Source organism: Labrus bergylta, chromosome 5 (genome assembly GCF_963930695.1).
Source record: "Labrus bergylta chromosome 5, fLabBer1.1, whole genome shotgun sequence".
Taxonomy (NCBI): Eukaryota; Metazoa; Chordata; class Actinopteri; order Labriformes; family Labridae; genus Labrus; species Labrus bergylta.
In genome coordinates this window covers 7,926,490-7,950,154 of record NC_089199.1, presented here as the reverse complement: position 1 = coordinate 7,950,154, position 23,665 = coordinate 7,926,490, and the positions used below count along the sequence as shown (strand labels likewise).

Sequence of the window (23,665 nt, the reverse complement as noted above, 5' to 3'; positions counted from 1 at the left end):
TAACCTCTATCAGAGCTGCACATGCAATCAGGTGAGCTGAGCACGTAGACGTGAGTATCGCTGACAGACTGACTCATTCAGGGGTACCGAGAGGTTACATCCTCCCACTCTCTTGAACGCATCATCTGTGCTGGGAATCAGATGCAAAAGTGACAGATATGGAGCAATAGATGAACGACTAAAAACCCCCACAGAACTGGGTGCCAGGCAACAGATGCTGATAACTGCCTCAGATTAGGTCCTAGATTGTCGTCAACTCCTGCCAAGACTGTGATGCTATATTTACTGCTCCCTCTCTCCCTTCATCCCGCCTCTGATGGTGCCACCTCTGTGTGTCATCTCCACATTATGTCTGGCTTCTACGACGGAGCTCCAGGTGTGAAACAGAGATGAAATATTCATTGTGAATGCCAGAATACTTTCACTTTAGCGGGGAATGGTGTGGCAGTAGTACGAGAGATTGAAGTTGTGTATCGTTCTCATTCAGGTTTGATTTAGGCCTCAGCTGTTGGGTCTTAAATGATTTTCCACAGGTAAGTTTTAGAGTATTTTCTTTTGATGGAACCTGGAGCTGTTGGCTGTCCTTATCAAGGTTGAGCATACCATAACCTTTAGTGGAATTTATCTTTTTTCTTTTAATCACAAGCAGCTACTTTGAAAGTCAAAGGGTACTTTTTATATGCTGAGGTAAATGTCAATGTTATGTTTGAAATCTCACTAGAAGCCATAGTCTCTTTGGAAAAATTAACTTTAAAAAACTTAACTGACTTTTAAAAATGATTCATTAAAACAGCAGATAGAGACAACATCAAGAAGCTAAGGGCTCTTAATGACATGATTATGCAAAAATGTACCAAACTTCAGTGATATTAATGTTACACTTTTTTATGTGCATTGTTAGAAGTGGTGTCTTAAGTGTGACTATTGCTGCTTTAACAAAGTAATTTCCTGTAAACAAAGTTGTTTCCTCTCACACTGCCACAGTGTCTATCTATCTACCTGCCTGCCTACCTACCTACCTATTCATCCATCCATCCATCCATCCATCCATCCATCCATCCATCCATCCACCTATCTACCAACTTATACCTACCCACCCATCGATCTATGACAATCAAAAGAAAATATAAATCAGAATCTTTTTAACCATCTATGGCTGGGTCCTGCTATACAAGGGAACAAGTAAAAAGCACCTCGGTGACAATTACCAGGAATGATTGAGACTAAACAAATCAGCCTACACACACAGACAAAGACACAAACACATCACCCTAGTCTTAAAAGCTAAATGTACTCAAAGTATCAAATGGAGAAGTATTTATAAAGCAGGAAGAAAAAACACCCGATGTGTATCATAAGCTAGAAATGAATGTTTACATGTCCCTGCTTTTCATGTTATTTGTAAAGCTCTTTGAGTTTCCTCTTGAGTGTGCTAACCTTATTATATTGATAGTGCTACATGAATAAAGCTGTCTTCTCACTTTTTCCCTTTTTAGTTTAAGTTAGAGCTCATTATTTCAATATTTTATTAATGGAGCAGTTTAATTCATGTTCACATGAGATTATTTGTATCTAATTATAATATTGTTTAGTAACAAATTACAATAACTGTAGTTTGAAAAATAAATGGAAATATGTCTCCCTCTGAGTTAGATAAGAAGTAGTAAGATTGAGGTAATAATCTACGTACTTAAAAATTACCTTTAATGTTCTAAAACTAATTTATCAAACCAAATCAAGTTTTTTCTTCGATGATTCCACAACAACACTAACCCCACGTTTTACAGTCCAACTCTGAAAATATCCTTCTAGATTGTACGGCTTTAGACCAATAATCTACTGTGTGTATTTGGATTTATTCAATGAAAACATCTTCACTGTAAATTATTTGTGAAAAAAAGGGAGACAAGGACAGGGGACAAAAGACTCCAAGGATTTACAGATTTTCCACAGCAGCCAGTCAGCAGGCTGAACAGAGTAGCTTAATTGAAGAGCCTGAAATAGAGCCGCTCTATTAGAGCTCAGAAGGCTGAGGAGGCTCCCTGCACCAGCGGCCAATCAAGAGCCTCCATCCTCTGCCTCAGCTCTCTGTACACCCTCAAGATAGCAGAGAGAGAGAGAGAGAGAGAGAGAGAGAGAGAGAGAGAGAGAGAGAGAGAGAGAGGGACACAATTACTACATGGCTCAAAGATGTTGCATAGTCATTGATAGGGGGCCCATGTGAGCATACTGTGCCAATTTAGAGCTGGCACATGATGGACTGTCTTATAACTTTAAACCTAACTGCTTCACTTAGCACACTTAGTTTTGCTGTTTTGCTGTATTAAGATTTAATTCATTCTGCTGTTACTTATCTTGTGTGCTTTAGTAGAACTACAACCGCTAAAATAAAATAAAAATGCTGCATTGTTCATTATGCTACTCCATAGTTATTATTGGTAAAAGCTTGTATTCTCTTGTATTTCCTATATTCTTTGCTCCTTGGTTGATACTGTAACTTTGCCTTTAGTTGTGTGAGCATTGCCCTCTACTGGCAGCTATTATGTACTACAATAAGGGCTACAGCTTGCAGTTTAGACAACCCTATATTTTCAGGTCTAAAGCACAAATAAATACCCCATCTGATTCTTCCCACACAGCATCTGGAGTTATTTTTTTACCCAGCTGACAGCAAAAACAACATCACAGCTGTATCCTGCTAGAGACTCAAACCCCCACAGTGAAATTTATGATTTCTTTTAGAGTGTCTCTAATCAGATGCAGGAGTTGTTGGAAGTCTGAAATCAAAGAAAACCACAGCATGTCATTCTAATACCTCCAACAGTTCCTCCTGTGAAGCTTTCAGTGCTTTCAGAGTTTGAAGATGGCTGATATGAGCGAGTTTACACTCCAAAGAATTTGATTTCCCAGGTGAACTCACTGACATTTATAAAGCATGGATGTCTCTAACAGCTCTGCAGACCAGGCTCTCAGGATCGTACAGCGACTGTGCCACCAGATGGCAGTCAATAATACTGTAATCCCACAAATCCAGGAATCAGTGTGAGGCATGCTTTAGTTAAAATAATAAATAAATGAGTGGATTATTCAAAGACGGCCAACAGATGGTTTATATAGTGACATGTTATTTATTTTGTATTGTTTTGATTTCATTTTTTCTGGACATACACATTTTACTGCATGCCCACACATGTGCATTTTACATTGCCTAATAAAAATGACCAAGACCTTCTGGACACATGTTGTTTGTGTAACATGATATCTACAGTTTATTTCATTTTATCTGATATTTTTGTTTATTTTTTTGTTTCTGAATATTTGGAGTAATGTGGTGTGTGCAAATTGAATCAAATGTCTAACTTGTGCTTGAAAGAAACTACAAGTGCCTTAATTTAGATGCTTTATACGTTATACTCAAGTATAATTTTTAATCCTTACTTACAGTTGTGTTTTTTCAGATACTTTGTACTTCATGAGATTAGAAGGCGAATAACATGTCCATCAAATTAACACATGTGGAGCATTGTTCTAGACCCAACAACATGACTCGGTAAAAAAAAAAAACCCTCATAGGTAGAATTAGGTAGGCTATTACTTTAGTGAAGGTGTGAGAGTTTATTTGATCACGACATCTTGTGGGCTAAAAGTCGTTAACTAATACCTCAATTTAGAAATTCTCTGTTACAAACAAAAATTCAACATTTAATCATCCAAAGAAGAGGCCAGTAACCTAGAGAAGATTAGCAACAATCAATATAAAGGTACAAAAGCTTAGAGAAGTGCTCATTTCGGAGGGAAAAAATGGCCACTATTGTATTTTTTTATTTTGATGACCTGTTAATTTATATATTTAGGCTATATATATTCTATTTTACATCGGCTACAGATAGAGATACAGATATATATAGAGAGAGTTACAGATTTCAAATACAATTTAAGAACCAATAATGCATTACTGATTGGCTCAAAGAAGAGGAAGGTATTTTTTTTATGTTGGTAACTAACATGTAACTAAGCTAACTATTACTGTCAGACAAATAGGCCTGTAAATAGGTTATTTGCAATTGAAATAAAGTGGAGTGTTCGTAAAAAGGGCAGAACATAAAAGTATAAGTATAGGCTACAGCACCTGGGTATAGGAGATGTTATTGTATACATCCCTGCGATAGGTCTACAAACAAAACAATAAACCTCTTTAGGAATATAGGCTCGTGGGATAAAAAAAACAAATAGGCTATAGCCTACTAAGGTATCGTATAAAAGTGTAATAAACATGTTATTTTATCACACAAGCACATAGGCCTATCGTTCAACATTTCGTCCGACAATGTAGGCTACTTTTTAAAGCCATAGCTTGCTGAAACTTCGTGCGTGACTGTGAGAAACTCAAGAAGAAGAGGCAGACACTCAAGAAACACTAAACAAAGAAATCCAACCAAAATCCAAGAAGTGGGAAATCACTGATCCCGCCCCCTCTCTTTCCATGAACTCTTTTCTCATTGGTCGGCGCTTTGAGCTCAGCCTACCTATTGGCTGGGTTAGCTGTCGTTAAGAACCGCTACTTGGCCGTTCAGTGTTCCGCTGCGTTGGGAACACAGGACGCAAATCAAGTGAAACAAATCTGCTGACAGAAGAAAAAGTTCATGCTGGAGTTTTCAAAGACCTCGGAGGGACACATGAAGGTAAGAGCACCAACAGGAAACGTTTTTATGTCGGCGTCGTGAAGTCACGGACATTAATGTGCGTTTTTTTTTTTTTTTTTTAACCGTGTTTACACTTTTCTTAAGAAGAAAAGCGAGGTAGCCTATCCTGAAAAAAGTGTTTAAGTCTCCAGCCAAATCCGTTAAATCTTCATCATTTCAGGATTCAAATGCACGACAATGTGTTTCACTAGTACAAAACTACGTCTAAACATATTTTAAAGAAGAAGAAAAGAGACAGTGACATCTTTTCTGTCCAATGCGGTCCTTTTGATCTTCTTAAATACGGCTGATTTAACGTTTCTACAAAGGCTCCAGATGTTAAATGACGCCTTATTGAAAGTCCTCACACTTCAGTTTTTTCATGTAGCCTACATTTTTTTATTTTGTTTGAAAAATAGACTGTTAAAGCCAGCAGGGGCAGCAACACGACTGAGTGAGTAAGTGACCGACAACAAAAATTAGGTTGGCAACCAAATCCAATTTAGTATCTTAGACATGCTGCTTCTGGTCAGACATCCTGATTACAACAAGGAGACCTCTGCGTCTGTTCTCTCCCTCACTTGACCCTTATTTCATGTTTAGGTTTGTAGGCCAAAGAGCTTTCTCAGCCCGTGACACCTTGTTTATATGCACATTTTAAATGGTTTCCGCTCCCTTACCTGCAATATCAGTCTAAGGATGTTTGTGAGGGAAGATGTAATAAATTTAAAAAAAAAAACCTGAAATGTTGTTTTTCTATCTTCTTTATGTGCAGTTTAGTCTAATAAACAGTCCTTATGATTTTGCTGATATGATATGACCTGGGTGACGGATGATCATTTCCCGCTCACCCTGTACACATAAAAGAGTCACGCTCACAAACTTCTCTTTTGCCTGACACAATGTTGCGTTTGCAGTCAAGGCTGCTGTGTTTTTAATGAGTTTACAGTGTTGCAGAGCAGGCACATGGCTGCCCAGGATTAAAACAAACAGGGATAAAAGGATTATGGACACAAGGCTTTCGTCATCGGAAGTGGAGCAATGACAACGTGTGGGAATATTTGTATTTCCCATGCTTATGCCATGGTGTTTGTATACCCTCATGATTACTGACTCTTACTAGGGGGATTAGAAGAAATAATATCAAGATGATGAGGATTCAAACTAGTGTGATGACACATGTAAACCCCTGCTGAGCCAGACATTTCTCATAACAAAACATTCACTCTTCTCACAGTGATTACAGCCGCCTATGAAATTAGCAAGCAAGCCTGTAAAACCCAAACCGAGGGAGGTGTGTATGCTGTAGTCTAATTAGCATTTTAGCCCTGTGGTTAAGCCGCAGACCATGAGTGCACAACTGTGTTTTAGTTCGCAGTCTGTGTGCCTTCTTTGTGGCATGGCGCTGCTGTAGGGATTATGCTGTAGGTGCAGTTCACTTAGGTGACTGCTCATTCCTCTTTAGGGTCGGGTCTAGATGGTAACCTTTGAATTTTCAAAAGTCAGGCACATGCACACAAGTGATTTTTCTTCTCTTTTTTTTTTTTTCCAGGGGCCCAACTGTAAATGTCCTGTGTAAAGCATACTCGCAAATACCAATCCTGATTTTAGCCAGAATTATAAGCAATTTTAATTCTGTTATTGGAACATTTTTATGAGACACCAATAACTTTAGGCAAGACCTTTGTCTGACATGTAAACAACTTGTTAGAAATCTTGTGAAACAGCTGCAGTTAGACTGCAGTTTAGGCTGCAAAGATGCCAGATTTTGGCCAAAGTAAAAAGGTAGCGGATAGAATTTTATTTCATACAGGACTCTGAACCTGTTCCCCTTGGGTTTTTAAAACATATTCTTTGGCTTTTATGCCTTTTATATCAGAGGACAAGGCAGAGGATGAAATTGCAAATCATGAGGAGAGGGTGGGGAATGACATGGGGGGGGGTCGGAGATGAAACCCCCTCCAGACTACAAGACTACAGCCTCTGTTTGTGGAGTGTGTGACCGAACTGCTAGGCTCATCTCTACCATTCAATACCATTTTTCTTTTTTACTTTGTTGTTCCTCGTACTGGGATACTTAAAACACAGCCACAATGATACAAAATTAACGTGTACAGATCTTTCAATTTTTAAAAATACAGATTTAGCATCTGGAATCATCCCACCTTATGGTCAAATACTCCAAATATTTGCAACATATTTATCAAGATTAGTCACACTGTCATTGCCCAGGCATAACCAGGTTCCTCTATAGCTGATTCTTCTGGAGTTTCATGGGAAATCTTTCAGCGACTAGCTCTGATATTGGAAGGCCAGTTGCTACTGTCTCTCATTATGCAACCAGCGCTGTCAGAGATTTTTCCAACCCCCTCCAAAGGCTTCATGCTGTGAAACGTTGTGTTGACCACAGATTGCCTGGGACAGAGCCCGGGTCTGTTTAATAGTTCAGGTGTGGATCAAAGTCCAGTAAACAGCAATATTTTTAAGACGCTTCAGTCACATATCAGAAGGAATAGTTTTTCTTTGATTTAAGCTAAAAGTGCACTTCTGTGATTAAGAAGTCATCCAGTGCAGTGTACATGTGTCCTTCACGTCCACCATGATGGCTAGCATGTGAAAAGGATGCTTGGTGTTACACCATCAACATCTTTGATCTCATTTCAAAGAGGGGGCCCTCATAACATTTACATGGCCTGAGTGCGGTTGGATGTTTGAGGTGTGGACACCGCAGGGCTTGTCAGCAGAACCAACACAGCTGTGAGATTAGAGTGCAGAGACACTACAAAGAGACCACATCACATCCACAACACAAAATAACCAACTGTCACCACAGCCCCCATTCTGAGTGGAGCATGCAGTGGGATACAACACAAAGTCATTGGATATTATCATTTTCAACATTGAAGTTAATCGCTTCAAGCTGTCTATCTGACTGTGTGGTTTGAACACAGATGTCAGAACAGTTGCATGCTGAAAGATGAGTCTCTTTTATTATCTTAGAAAATGGTGTTGTCAGAATGTTTTTGGTGTCATCTGTCAGTTTTATCAGAAGGATAAAATTATATTTACTGGCCTGTTTGTCAAGAAACTCAGTGAAATAGTGTTGCATCAGACAAAGAACACCAATTTAATTCATTTTATGGAGATGGAGAAACAATACAACCATTTTATCTTTTTTTACTCAATTCTTATAAATACCCATCTCTTATTGAGCTAAATTATCCAAATCATACAAAGCAAACTAATGATAATTGATGATAGGCAAACGTAACCCCCATATCTTAGTTTCACTGTTGCAGTTTCAGATGGATTTTTTTTTTTTTTAAAGGTTGTAGTCTTCTTGGATAAGGATCTTAAACTTTACAGCCCATCTTGACTATTTCAGTTGTGCACCTACACTATGCCACTCCAAAAACCTGTCTTGCATCTTTTCAGACATGAGAAGAACAAAAAGTAACTACATTTTATGACTCCTCCAAAAGGTAATAACCACATATCCACATAAAGCTCCTAAATCTGTGGGTTAGAGCAGATAGATCAGAGGTATGTCTGGATGTCTAGTCTTTGGGAATTGGAAAACGCAGAGCTTTGTTTCAAGTTGTAATGAAATATAATTGCGCACTGGGAAAACACTGATCAAAGTTTAGAATAGAGTTTATCAATGTGAAGAAATAACATTTTACATTCAATTTAGTAACCCAGTGTTCCTGTTTATCTTTCTTTCTCACAGTCCAAGCTGAATATGGACAGCTTGACCAAGCCAGAGTTGCTGATGCTCTTCAGCATCCTGGAGGGAGAGCTGGAGGCCCGGGACGTGGTCATCGATGCTCTAAAGGTACATTTAATGTAGCTGATAGCATCAGTATAACTTTAAAGAGGCTTTCAGAAAATACTGTTTCTTTTTAAATGGAAAACTGAACCCATCTGGGCTTGCAAAGTGACTGTCCAATCATTATGTTTTAAGATGTAGATGCATTTAATCAAATTGTGATAAGGAACCTGTCAAACCACTGCTGTCTGTATGCAGCAGCTAGCCACAACACTGCATGCCTCTTTCTGTGGTAGGTATTGTAGAGCTATCTGTCTTTGTCAATCATTAGAAACATATGCAACTTTGGTTTATTTTTGTGGTAAACATAAATACTGGGAGCAGATTTTGATTAAGCTGCAGAAACTGCTCAAATTTCTGATTTGAAAAGTTGTCTCTTTTTCGATATTTCTACTTTTAACAGCAACATTTCAAGCCTATAGGAGGTGAACCTGCGCAAAACTGCAAGGGCAATATGGATGCCTGATAAACTATGTTTGTTATGAATATACAGCATCATGTTTTCGTCATATCTGTCATACATTCAGTTGTGGTTTATTGGACCTTAAGTACATAAAGATCCAGAAACAAAACCACAAGATAAAAATCAGCAAGAGAAAGTTTGGATTTGATCCGAGTAATTTCCTGTGAAAAACGTCTCTGTGTGGGCAAAGCCATGTGTCTGTCAAACTATCATTTCTCAGGATCTGTTCACTTTGCTCTCACTAAACTACTTTTTGGAGAATGGAGTGCTTCTTTAATCCGTAGTCCTTTTAAAAAGTTTAAATGAGTACACCTGTTCCAGTGAACTTAAAAATACATTCAATTAGAAATAGCCTCAAAGTAGATGACACAATCTCACACACAGAGTTAGACCTAGTTCCGCTACCGTATGATGTCTTACTTTGGCGGGGTTAATGCTGACTTTCAATTAAAGGATTTTCAAGCTATTTTCCGACAAGATGTCCTTTGCTATGCTGTGTCCTACAGGCCCTGATACTCGAGCTGCCAGTGACTGTTTCAATAGCCTGAAGGATGTTTGGCTTTTGATAAAACAGCTGTAAACCTATTTTGGCAACACTGAGTTATTGTAACCACCATTAATAGACCATCAACTTAAGACTTTTTTTTACTTTGCCTTGCCTTAAAAATGAAGCATTTCTGCACAAGATTCCACTACTTCTTTGAAATATTCATGCACACTGCAGACTCTACTCTTACTATTAAACTGTGAGTTTTACAGTGTCAATGCTTTAGGAATGCTTTTCACTCTCCTGGTGTAAAATGCATCATTGAAAAAACAAACTGGAGAGGCAGCCAGTGACCTAGAGGGCAGCCGCCTCTTAGAGCCTATGGCTGAATGTTCATGTGTTGTGTCTAGACGGCATTCCTACAGCTCTCCTGGGATCTGCCCATCTAAGGCAAGAAGACTTACAGCATGCTCAGTGCCCAATGAGTCAATGTGAGCGAGAGTAGGAGTGAACAAATAAACATTAGCCTTAACTGGAGCTTGAGGGGAATATGGCTGTGCTCTTTTCATGCCACAAACTGTTAACCCTCTCAGGGCTGTGAGTGGATCAATGCCGCTGTGTTAACTCTTTCAAAGCTTCAATTAACCATACATAAAATTAATGACAGGGAGTGAGTGAAATCTGATCTCTAAAACATGACTTCATACCTCTCTGCTAATCTTCTGTTAAGGAATAGGCGACGTGGAATCTGGGGTACTGCCTTCACATGAAACAAGATTGCTATCTGTAAAATCAACACATACTAGCTGAATTGTGTGGTGGTACGCAGTGTTTGTCTGTTGGCCCTGGATAAAATATTTAGTTGAAATGGCAAATGGATGGATTGTCTTGGAACTTTAAGAAAACAGCATGGTGCTTAGAGGATGTATCTAATGGTTTAATTGTATTCAACCTTTCTTGTAAGTAGTTAAGCCTCACCTACACTCTGTGTAGTGCTAATGAGCCGATGTTAGCATGTTTACACTGAATGTGTGGTAAACATTAAAACTGCTTGCATCAGCATGTTAGCAGCCAATGTAAGCATGTAAGCATTCTTAAAGCTCTGCATAAACTCATAACAGGTTTGCTGAAACAACTGTAGACTTTCGTTACAACAGTACATATGCATGCACACAGAACTGTGATAATTAAAAAAAGATGCATGTGGCATCTCTCACAACTAAGATACAAAGTGCTTTACAATTAAAAAAGGGCTGTGTGTTGAAAACAAAAAAAGAATAGAAAACATCAGTACAAAGCAATAGAACAAGTTTTAAAGTGATTTAAAAAAATAAAGATTTCAGTCCTGATTTCCTCAGGCAGGCCACTTCAATAATCACATTTGTGCATCAATTTGGACAATTGAAAACCAAGAAAGGATACGTACGAGTGTCTCAGTGAGTTCACTGGAGCAAGAAGAGACCTAATAAATGAGTCAGTGCTGTCAGTAATCAAATATATATGCTTCAGATAACAGATAATTCTTTGACTATTGACTAATGACTTTATTCAAACAGGACAGCTGTAGTTAGAGGAAATGTAGGAAGAGAGTGGGGCACCAGTGCAATAAGGACTACAGCCTCTGTTCATGAAGGGCCTGCTTTACCCACTGAACTAAACCATTTCCTCTCAACAATATTCAATATCAAAATTAAATCAAGATTTAAAGCAACAGGAGTCCAGTGTTATTATGCCAGGTTTTAATCTGATCATTTCTCCTAGCCTCAGTCAAACTCCTGAAAGCAGAACCTCTGTGAACTGTAATTAGAGAAGTAGCTTCAGTCCTCCTCTTGTTGGTCTGAACTGACGTGTCACCACTACACTAAGTGTCACGCAAGAAATGTTTAGCTCAACCACAAATCACCATGGCAACAGTATAGCCGTTCTTTTCTTTGGTTTTGTGACTCTTCTTATCTTATCATGAGTATTGCAAACAAGTTTTGTCTTGTATAATTTTGCATCTCTCTCTCTATCTCTCTCTCTTCTTAAATCAAACGTTTGTATCAATGGCTTTACACAGGATGTAAATAAGCACAGGATGTAAGGTTAATGATGTGTTTTTTTCTTACGCTTTTCTATATTTAATTATGCAGAACTATCGATGGCATTCTAACTATCCGTTGCATTTTTCCACTCGTGACTCACTTCTGCAGCTGCTCAATCTGTGGCTTTCAAAAGGAAGTGAGTCTCTGGCAATGCTCTGATTTGGCACAAGAAGCCCTTCAGTGATCCAGTAGTCCCTTTTGGAAAGGAATACCAGTCAGTACTTTAAGTTGAAAAGGGAGTCAAGTATAAAAATTAGCCTTTTAATTAACTGTTGGGTTCACATGATATGGTTGTTGGGGCTTCCTGATGGACATTTGACAGATTTATTTAATGCTAAAATAGAGATAATTGTGCTGTTCACGTTGCTCATTTCATTCATTCATTGCATTTATCCTCTATCACGTGATTGAGTCGGATACATTTCTTCTGATCCCCCTTTCCTTGCATGCAGGAGTATTTCAGGGTATTTAGTAATCTGCCTAAGCGGCTCTGAAATGTATAGGACTCTGGGGTAAGAAGTTCAAATACCATCTTCCCACAGTTTGATACAGATTTTGTCGCCAACATGGCAAGACTAAAAGAATCCAGGCATGTGTCAGCAAAAGATAAGCTGGATTTGACCCAGTGCATGCATGGCACAAAGACGACTTCCCGAGCAGAAGTGCGCAGGGTGCCAATGAGTGAAGCCAACAGTCAAAAGCATGAATAATGGAGGTAGACTGTGATGCATAGCAGACACGCTCTGAATGTTGATGTGTATTGTGCATGTACAGTATGATGTGATGAAAAGTAGATTTGGGTGCTTAGTATTAAGTCATGTAAGAAATGTGTTTCCTGTAATCCCTCTTTTAACTTCCTCATCCCGCTGTGCAGCAGTGGAGGATGGATGTGGAGGACACAGCCTCTCTTTGTGTTGTGGAAGAGCCAAGGGCTGCAAGGCAAACTGGAAAAGAGACAGTCTATGTATATGAGTGAACCTTTTGTTTGATAGGAGTCCAAAGAATTTGAAAAATTTTACAATTTTTGCGATCTTGTGAGACTCTATATGAACTCCCCTTTTTAAAAAACTAACACAAATCTATTTTAAGTACCCTCTTTGTTGTAAATTTTTTTTTTTTTTTTAAATTTGTTCCAACTTAATAAGCAACAGCCTACAAATGAAGGTGTTTTTTTCTCTTTGAGCTTAGTGCAAGTGCTGCAGGGGTGAAAACAAAACTGAGTATATGTCCTCAGGCAAAGATTACAAGAATGGAAAACCTTATTCAAGCTCATTTCATCTTTGACTGTACACTGACACATCAGAGCAGACAGTCATTGACGGGAAGACGGGAGGGCTGGAGGCCAAGTATGTCGACACATTTATCTTTGACGATTTCTCTTTAAATGTAGTAATCTACATTTTAGAAATAATATGAGACTTTCTTAAAACATTGATAGTTTAGCTGAACTATTTAAAGCAATCGAAAATATGCATCCAGAAATGATTGTTGACAGAAAAATGCTGTTTTTTTAATGTGAAACTTGCATATTGTAAACACAATGAAAAATGGACTGAATGCCACATTAATAAGAAATTCTTCATAGCACTCAGACTTGTTGAGGTGATGTGTAATCACATTTGAGAGGCATTTTTGAATCCTCTTGGGCACCTCTTGTTTTCCGGTTTCACCCCTCTATGCTGTTTGATCCGCCTTCACAGCGTCCTCGGCGGACTGGATCAAATAACAGCAGCAGTCTCACCGTCCTGCCCTCCTGTCTTTGTGTCTGATGTGCCAATGTTGTGGAGAAGACAATCACAAAGCCTGTGATCTGCGGTGTAGTCATGAATCAATACTCCTTGATTCTGTCTTACTCTATTTACCGAGAAGAGTATCTACATTTCCTCTGATAATGCCTTTACGTTTTATAGAGTCAAAGTGCTATTGAAAACAGGTTTAAGTTTTTAGGGTTTTTTCTTTCTCAATACTGCTTCCAATTTGTTTAATATGCAAAATGTAACAGACTGAGGCTGAATTGGTGGGGGGGAAGTTGTTACGCCCCCGATCCACTATCAGAGGTTATTATAGAGGCGAAACAGAGGGGATATGGTGGCAGTGTGTAACGTCAGGGTGGCTCAGATCTGTGTGCGTGCATACTGAGCTTTTGTGCATACGACGCTCCTGCCTCTCATGCTCACATACTGTACTTGGACACCAATTTTATGCTGTTGCCAATGCAATGCGTTGGATCTTGGCGTAATTGCAACCTGTTAGCAGTTTGTGTTTGTATAAAATGTTCCTTCATGTCATTTTGACATTGTTTGTCTGCAGAGAAATGCATGTCACAAATTGCAACATATACGTGTTGGTGGCAATAAAAATGGCCGTCATTTTCCGTTATTTAAAAATGTAATGGTCTTTAAATCAGCATGGGCAAATATAGATACCAGTATCAGTATCGCAAAAATTCTAATCCATATTAAATCAGTTTCTTCGTTTTTCTTGTATCAGTAGAATGCATTCATTCAGGTTACCTGAGTTTTTAATACCATAGTGATCCTTGGCCTTGTGTAACTTTAGATAAAGGTATTCTTATGAAAACGTCAACACTACAGGGTTTAAGATTTTAAAAGTAGATATGAAGTTATAGTACCAGATCAGTACTTTGTATTGGCTGATTCCCTGAACTGAGGCATCAGAGTCAGTGTTGGAAGAGAGAAGCATTCCTGGTTAAAGATGTCACAGTTTGATGTAGTGCAGTCTGGAGGGAGCCAAGGTTCACCTGCGTTACACCCACACACATAGTCAGCAGTTCAACGCTCTGTTACAAAAGGTTGCATGTGCTAAATATTTCTCTGCAGGCACATTTAAACTCTTAACTACCCTTTAAACTTCTTAAGTAATCTGGGTATCAGTCATCAGGAACCCTGTCGTCACCCTGCAGGAGAGGATACTGTTCTCTCTAATCTGTTGATCCTCTTTTGTTGAAACCCTTACGAAAACATACTGCCAGCTCTGCTTAGCTCCTCTCCTCTCTCTCACACACACGTACACATACACTTCATCCCTTTTTCACGGCATGTCCAAAAGGCATCTGCTCAACCTGAAATGTCTGGCAGCTCTTGTCCCTCCTTTTGTCATGAGTTAAACAGAAAGCAGGTATGTCTTGGCCAAGGCTCATTCCAGAGCAGCTGTCCTGCTAAAGATAGACAGACATACACCATCTGTTGCTTCTTCCTCTTGGTAGTTCTTTGGCGTCTTTTTTCTATTTTTGTTATTCCTCTCCCTGTCTTCCCCTTTTGTCTGCAGCTCTTTGTTCCATATGAGTCAATGTCCAAATTAGGAAGAAATGCATGTAGGAGCAGAGGAGCCTGAATTCCAACTGCTGACTACTATAGGGATTGCAAAATATTTTATGTTAGCAAGTGTTATATTTGCCCTCTTCGTCATTTAAGTTCAGATTGTTTGCACGCTTAAATTTGCATTTGGGAAATCAATACTGCCAATAAAAGCAGTGAGTCCTAAACAATGGTAAATGCTTTTGCTCCACAACATAAGATGGATATGACTTGTAGTTCAACAAAGCATGAAACACTTATGTTTAATTTGACATTCCCTGTCAAATTCAGACTCCTTAGTTATTGGTAAAAGCAGAGTGAAAGCAGCTTCTATGGCACTGCATTGTATAGTTGATCTTTTTCTCATGTATGTAATATGTGTTTGTATATAAACAATCACAAAGTATTTTAATCAATCTGTTGACCTCTCTCTGTCCCTCCTCAGGCCCAGCATAAAGAGCTGTACATCCAGGAGCGATACAGCAGGTACAACCTGAGCGACCCCTTCCTGGCTCTGCAGAGAGACACCGAGGCTGTCGGGGGTCAGACCAAGGACACAGGCTCTTCATCCCCCACCTCCAACCCTCTAGTAGTACTCAAACTGGTGGTGAGTCACTGCAGGAGGATGCAGGAGAAGATGCTAGCCCAGCTGGCTGCAGCAGAGAGCAGGCACAGAAGGGTGGGTGTGCATTTGTGCTTTTTCATTATAGGAGGCAGAAAATGGCCGATTTAAAGGAAGTGGTTGAAATAAGAAAGACGTTATGCTGTATGTTTTGTTTTTATGAGAGGAGGCGGCCAGTAAAGTACAATGAGAATTTATTTCTTAAATTTAAAATATATAACAAATGCACAAAACTAGTTTGATTTCATGATCATACATTGAAACCCTTTACTTAAAAAAGCAGAGTAAGAAATTGAAAACAGCATTGTCCTCAGGGTAAAGAGGCACTAGAAGTACTTCAGGGTAGCAAACACAATCAAAGAAAAAAACAAATACTTGCACACTGATATTACATTTCAAGCTTTTCTATAGTTTCGTGTGAGTTGAAGATTAGTGTGTGACCGGCCAGTATCTCCTAATTGTACACATTAGGACATCAAGTCCAATCTGTGAGATCCTGAAGTTCCTTTGATTCCTAATTAATATCACATTAGTTTGACGTGAAATCCATCAGGGACCAGAAGTATATTTGAAAACAAAAACATTCCAATATCCAAAGAGTTGTTGTGGTGTTGAATTACACTCATTACCACTGCAGAGTGCTCCATCATTAAAGGCGTTGTATAACAACAGAGTGAAGACTATACTTTCCACTGCAGGTGGGACTGAATATGATATCAGTTTAGATTAGCCAAACACGTCTTTGGTAAACTTTACTGCAATCGGCACTTTTTGTGAGTTGTAATCATATCACTTCAAAACAACAATTATGGACTCTGTTATCAGGCAGAAAACAAACTCATGTGAGAAGGTTTTATTGCTGACTCTGTGTCTCCCCGCTGTGTTAACTTCAGGTTATTGCAGACCTGGAGGAGGAGAGGAGGAGGCACGCTGAGGACACAGCAGAGGGAGATGATGTCACCTACATCCTTGAGAAGGAGAGGGAGCGCTTACAACAACAGGTACCCTTGACTTTAATAGTGGTTTTGATTTGTTTGCACAAATACTTTTGGATCAATCAAATAGGAGTTTTGAAGCTCTGAAATAAAAGGTGTCAACAGCTTTGACAGTCTGAAGAAAAATAAAAAAGTTTACTTCCTCTTACACTTTTTTTTTTCTGGACCGTTTCTTTGCAGCTGGACTTTGAGCGGAGCCAGGTTAGGCGGCTGGAGAAAGAACAGCGGCGGATCACTGACCAGCTGGAAGAAGAACGGGCTCAGCACAAACAGCTATCCTGCGCCTTGGCCAAAGAGTGCAAGTGGGCGAGTGCCAGAGCTCTGGAGGAGGGTCACCGGCTGACTGAGCTGAGCCGCAAACATGACAAGGTAGTGACTTCTTCAATCCAAGTCTGGCGATTCATTTCCTTTTGTTGCTACAATTGTATCCCAGTGGTTATTCTTTACACACTGGCTTTTTTTGCTGCAGGAGAAAGAGGCTTGTCAGGCCCTGAGAATGGAGCTGGAGGAGGAGAGGAGGAGAGCCCTGAGGATGGAGGCGAGGGTGGAGGAGCAGCTGGCTGAGTTCGACACAGAGAGGGAGCAGCTTCGCTCACGTTTGAAGAAAGAAGAGGCTCACTGTTGTCAGCTTCAGCAACAGGTGTGAAGCCTTGAACTAGGGCCGCATGATATATTGTCAGTTGATTTACAGCTGGGAATGCAGAGTTTGTTTAACACCTGCCTGTAAAGAAGCGCATCGATACTGTCACGGATAATGTCGCTTTGATGCTTGAGGCCAGCCTTTAGCAGCAGCTTGTCTTTGTGCTTGATTCCCCTGTGTCTAAGTTCTGTTTTTTTTTTTGGGCTGCACTGGGAGGGCACAACCATTGTAGTGTGAGTCAAAGGCAGTTCAAGATAGCAGCTTTTTTTTAAGTCATGGTCCATGGGGGCAATCAGAACTCACATATGTTGGTAGATCGTAAATGCAAGTTGAAAACTTGTAGCTTGAAAGTTTCCCCAACTCTGCCTTGTTGCAAGTCTTGTTTATCTTTTCGCAGAAATATCATCAATTGAATGTCAGTGGAAATGGTAGATTGTATATAATTGAAACACACTCGTCCATTTAAAAGGATCCTGTAACATTGCAGTTCTCTTTCTAAGGTAACAAAATTATGGAAATGGTTATTTATTATTATAATAATAATAATAATAATAACTTTATTTATATAGCACCTTTTAAAAACACAAGTTTACAAAGTGCTTTGACAAACAGCAAAAACACGAACAAAGCAAACTAAACCAAACATAGAAGAACATAAACAACAGCAAGAACAAACAAATGCAAAATATTATATATAATTGTATATCTGTACATGACAAACACTGTTAAAGCAAATTACAGGGTCTTTCAAATATAATGCAGCCACAACCTGGACACGGTTTAAAATGAGTTTGCATTGTGGAGCCATTTTTTCACTCTGGCATTTATATTTTTTCTTCCTTTTGCTCTCAGGTAGAGGAGCTGAAAAGGAAGTTTGATGATTCGAACATTATAAGAAATGTAACGGACGTAGTTCCAGCTCCAGAGGAGGCAGAAAAAAAGGAGTGGGCAAAAAAAGTTCCTCTGAGGAAGCAAGACACTATTAAGGTTGAGGACTTTGAGGAAGACGGGAACCCACAACCTGTGCATCAAAAAGTCACCAACGGTCACCACTGTCTGATAGAGACAAACGAGAACCAGAGTCCAGACACCACCTCAGAGAAGATCTGTTTACAGAATGAAAGTGAAAACCAGACCCATACATCACTCTCCACCCTCCCTCCGTCTTCACCTTGTGCTTCTCCTGTTCTTGCTAAATGCCCACAAGGCAGCCCGAGCCCTGCAGGCTACCAGTCTCCATACCAGGCCGGGATCAACCAGCGCTTCCACGCTGCCCGCCATAAGTTCCAGGGCACCATTGACCCCGAATCCCAGCCACAGGCCACGCAGCCCCCCCTCTCTCCAAAGGACACCCCGGCTGTGTCGAGCAGCCCCTCCCCAGAGCCCAGCCCAGTGAAGCAGATGGCGCGGAGCACAGTCACTCAGGTCCTGTCCCGCTTCACCACAGCCCAGCAGAGCGTCGCACCGAAACTGGCAGCGCCCAACAACTCACCCTTCGGTACGGACTACCGAAACCTGGCAGCACCCTTGTCTCCTATCATTGGAAGAGCGGCAGGAGTGCTCCCACAGGGGATCAGATCTCCCACCATCGCACGGGCAGACAGGGGTATCCCTCCACCCATCCCACCTAAGAAGCCCGGACTGGCACAAGCCCCTCCCTCCCCCGCCACAGTGCCCAGGTCAAACAGCCATTTCTCAGACAGTCCCCTCTCAGGCAGCTGTGGCCTAACGTCCAGCCAGGAGGGAGTCAAAGAACTGGACATGGTGGTGTCTTCTAATTAAACGATCATCTTATTCATAAATAAATCAGTCAGCTGCTGCTCTGCTTGTTACATGGTGTTTAATCAATCTCTCATTATAATGACTGAGATGTTATGTACATGACTGGTTTTATATCAGTATGCATTTTTCTTTTTTTTTTTTTTACAAAGGGCCCTTTAAACACTGTTATAACTGTATTTATTAGATTTAAAACAAATACGCGATAAGGTGCTACATGTATTTTATATAGTGAATGGGCTGGTACTTATGAGCAAATACAAAGGATAGTTATAAATGTGCCAATACTGTATTCAAGGCATACCATACTGTTTCAGTATATTTAACCATTTAATAGTGTCATATTTCCAAACACCAATCATTTCTTTCGCTGAAGAATTGTTCTTTCCCCCTTTACTCTGTTTTGAGTATTTGTCTTGCCATTTAATTCAATAGTAAGAATTGTAAACCTTTTTCTGTAAATACATCTTCAGACCAGCTTAACAAGCAGTCCTTAGACCAATGTTTGTGTGCACTCAAATGTAGTTTTTTTTTTATACAAATGTATAGTTCATTTTAATTTTCTATTTTTTTAAAGTATGAAAGTTTTACACAACAGATATCCAATCCAGACAGAGTATGAATAATCTTAATGTTGCACAGTGGTGATGTTAATCCGATAGGCTCAGATTTCAAGCAGGATCCATCGTGTAATACCTTGTTTTAAAAATCAGTAATTCTAATGCTAAACTTTTGTCATCTATAGGAAAAACCTAAAATGCATTTTATATCAACCATGGCTTCATAATGTAACTCGACTGTTGTGTTGTTGATCTCTATTTTTTATCAGATCCAGTAATGTATATTCTGGGGAGAGACAGATTTAATAAATGAATCCAAAAGGTTGTCATGTTTTCATGTCTTTATTTAAATCAGGACAGAAATATATGTTGCTAGTAGGACGATGTGTGGATATAAATACAAACAGAATCATTCATCCCACAAGGGTCTTCAGGTTTAATTAAGTGCAGAATTATTTTATTAATAATGTAGTCCGCAGTTTGTTTTCTCATTTCACTGATCAATTCATCTACCGGTAATTAGTTTTGAATTCACAAGATGAATAGATGATGATTTTGGCCAAGAAAGTGAGTGTGTAACATTATATCAATACAGTTACAAATAAAATAAAAAAATACATACTTTTACATAGAAAAGTTATAAACAAACTTTGTTCTGTCAATAAAGAACCTTCAGGTAATTATTTCACAATAACATTGAATATCTTTTATGTTCCAATCTCTGCTATGTAGAAGAAAGTACTTTTCAGTATTGTACTGCCACAAGATGTCCTCTAGAGGTCACTGTTTGGTAAATATATACACCAACTATTTCCATCATCTGACAGCATGATGGAAAACAGGAAGATGTAGGAATTGTATACATTACATGAATAATGAATAAAAACAAAGGTTTCCCTCACACAAAAAAGATCTATAACCCTGTACTGTACTGTGTCTTTATACCACATTAGACTTTTTTTAACGATACAATTGTGTACAGTGGATTTTCTTGTTTAAGTAACTTCTTCTATCATTGGTAGAGAGATGCAGCGTACTTTAATACGCTCTTTATTTTTATTCATGTGTGGTGTTTTAGTGTTTATTGTCTGCCTGACATTATGTGGATGCTGTCAAGAAGAATCTTACCTTTACAGCCTGTTTGGTTGCAAATTAAGTCTAGAGACTCTTTACTGGACAAGCACTTTGTTATTCTGCAGCCCGAGTTGTACTAAATGTAAACAGTAGGTGATCTCGTGGTGTCATTTAAATAATACAACTTATGAGAGAAACTGTGTGGCACTATGAGTTTACAATTTCACAAATAAAAATACACTTTGCATACTCCTTTTTCTTCCTGTTAAGTTACAGTAAAGTGTCTCTGCCAAACACACACATACTTATACCAACAGATGTGAAAATGTGGACTAACATACAGTAATGACCAGCAGATTTATGCATAGCACACACTGACTGGGTCCACTGTCACGCAAACCCCCCCCCCCCCCCCCCCCCCTTCTCTCTGGGGTTGAGGAAGGGTTGGCTGGTTATTGGGACGGGTCACCTCTGCTCAGCTCACCTAATTAACATTCCTGTGTGGGACAGCAGGGCCGCATCCCAAATCCAGCACAGGCATGCCTGCTCCTCCAGCAGAACCCCATCCTTCTCAGCCTCCATAAACACAGGCTCAGGTTGATGAGCTGTGAGAGGCCAACGTCCTTGCTGCCGTCACTGCCAGCATGACTGCTGCTCACTCTACTCTTGTCCTTATCTTGGAGACAATCCAACGCTGAGCAGAAGATATCTTAATGCTCTAAAACCTTGTGTGAGCGCTGTGGGAAAGCCTTTAGTCATATTTATTTAATACAATAAGCATGAATGACAGTTTATATAGTACATACATTCTGTTTTTTTTGTCAACTTTGGCTTCGTTTGAGAAGTAATTTTGTTTCACTTGAATGAATCAGGATGTCTTACACATCTGCATTCACCTGAAATATCTTTGTACACATTAATATTTAAACATTGACTTCATAATCTTACTCTGACTACTGAGTTTTGGCCTGCATGTCTTGCATAAAAAAGTATGCCTTTTTAAAACTTTAATTCAAGCTATGGATCATGCCCCAAAATGGATCTTGGCTGTCCTTTTGTTAAGATTCAACATGAACAGAGGAATAATAAATTAGCCGACTATTTTTCCATTAGAATAAAACTCAGAGTAGTAGATTACATTTCTGTTAAGTGCCCAAACTCAGAAGTTGGCAAATCTCTTTTTTTCTTGGAGTAGACATGAACCTTTTATTCTGACTTATAGATGTATTGGATTTCTTTTTACTATGTGGTCCAGTAAGAAACACTTGTGAGAAAGCATTGTTATTACTAACCTAATGAACATGAACTTGAAAATGATTGCAGCAGGCAGCCACATGTCAAAGCAGTTTTGGTGAGTGCAGGACTTAATGACTGTGGTGCACAAAAGCAGACAGACAATGAGACACATGGTCTCATGGCTGCAGTGTCATGCTGTGTAAATGAGATGACAAAACTGAGGTCAAGGCGGGAGTATGTAACGGGTCAAACCACAAATTTACAACCCTGTCATTTCAGACCTGCTGCACAAACTGCAGCCGTTACTAGCCATCGGTTTCCTGTCTGCATCATTGATGACACACTCGCTGCACTTCCAATAAGCAATAATGTCATAATAACTTATCCTTTTCCTGCTCTTTTTCTTTCTTCTCTCTCTTCCTCTCTTCTCCTGTGTCCAAAATTAGCCCAGACCATGAGATGGGCCGAGAATAGGAGCTCAGCCCCCCCAACACAGAGCCTCTTAAAGACCACAGCTGGAGTTAGCTAAAAAGAAAGACTGGAGGAGAGGGAGGGCCGGATGACGAGCGTTATCGCCACTATCACCTGCTCCCTGTAAAGCAGTTTGTTATAGAGTTGTCACTGTAATATCCATAGCTTGTCCTGTGGTAAAGAAAGACAGGGTCACATGTAATGAGGATCCAAGTGTCACTCCAAATCCAGATATGACATAACCAAAGGACAAATAGCTTGGCTATGTGTGGGTTTTGGTCTAAGTGATACAGAACGACAGGGGAAAAGACACAGGCCTTATTCATGGACTGTAATATGAAATGGATGTAGCTACATCCCCTTCAGGTTTGTGAACTTGGATTCTTTTTAAAGTCTTGAGTTCAGGAATGGGCTGCCACCCAGTTGGTTTGTTGGAGCCATTTGACAATAATCAGATGAGAGGAGCAAGGTGTTGGCGATCCCAAACAACTAGGACTGGGAATCGTTGGGTGTCTCACGATTCTATTATACAGAATCTATTTCCGATTCAAAACGATTCTGGATTCATGATTCAAAGCCTTTTTGAATTAATGCATACTTCAGGATCTTCTCCGGTCATCTGTGAGACTGGCTGAATTATTGCTGCTCCATTTGGCATTCTACTGAGTTAAAGAGCCAGCCTTAGCGTTTAGCAGGTCGTGGCTGATTAGCCCAACACATTCAAACAAATTCACATGCCGCCAAAGCAGCGGGAGCAACTTGGGGTTAAGTGTCTTTCCAAAGGACACATCAACATGTGGCTGCATTAATGGGGGATCGAACCCCCTACCTTCCGGTTGAGAGGCGACCGTGTCTACTACTGATCCACACCCACTGCTGCAAAATTGTTTAAGACTGGACGACATAAATGTGTTTATAAGAGTGTTTGTTTCATGCCTCAATATAATAAAATCACACACTGGGACACTTATAACAATTTGTCCAAAAAAATTGGCCACCTGAAATACTTCAGTCTGACATTATATCGGCATTACAACTCTACGCTGTGAATATGGTGTTTTTTTTGTCAGCTTCATTTTGCATCATGTATTTGCCTGTTTTTTCATTAAATATAAAGTTAATGTTCCAGTTTTCATTCACTAAGACACTGTTAGCCTACATTGCTCTCTGTGCAGTGGTATTTTCAGGCAGCTGCATTGTTATTGACCTTTACGTTAGGTCTTTAACTAACGCCCCTGGCTTTGCACTGATTAAAATGACCTCACACCCTCATACACACATACTCTGCACATAGCGGCTTGTCAGTGTCTGTCTTTACCTGCTGGAAACACATAGCACCAAGTATGTGTCCAAGAAGTCGCGAGGGTATGAGCCAGACATGTCCTTGAGGACAGGGTTGCATGTTTCCACAGTGGCTCAGTGAGTA

The 23,665-nt window shown here is 39.7% G+C and overlaps 1 protein-coding gene across 2 annotated transcripts; it reads left to right on the top strand.

Annotated features, from left to right (window-relative positions):
• Positions 1–4,557: 4,557 nt before the first annotated feature.
• cttnbp2nla (CTTNBP2 N-terminal like a) lies at positions 4,558–19,783 on the top strand. Of its 2 annotated transcripts, none has more exons than XM_065954663.1 (7): positions 4,558–4,682; positions 8,413–8,517; positions 15,308–15,469; positions 16,378–16,485; positions 16,660–16,848; positions 16,949–17,119; positions 17,972–19,783. In XM_065954663.1, the coding sequence occupies exons 1-7, from the start codon at positions 4,644–4,646 to the stop codon at positions 18,899–18,901; spliced, it is 1,704 nt and encodes a 567-aa protein (XP_065810735.1). In that variant the 5' UTR covers positions 4,558–4,643; the 3' UTR covers positions 18,902–19,783. The 2 variants fall into 2 exon arrangements, with proteins under 2 accessions (XP_065810735.1, XP_020507301.2); XM_020651645.3 differs by having other exon boundaries at positions 15,308–15,541.
• Positions 19,784–23,665: the final 3,882 nt, after the last annotated feature.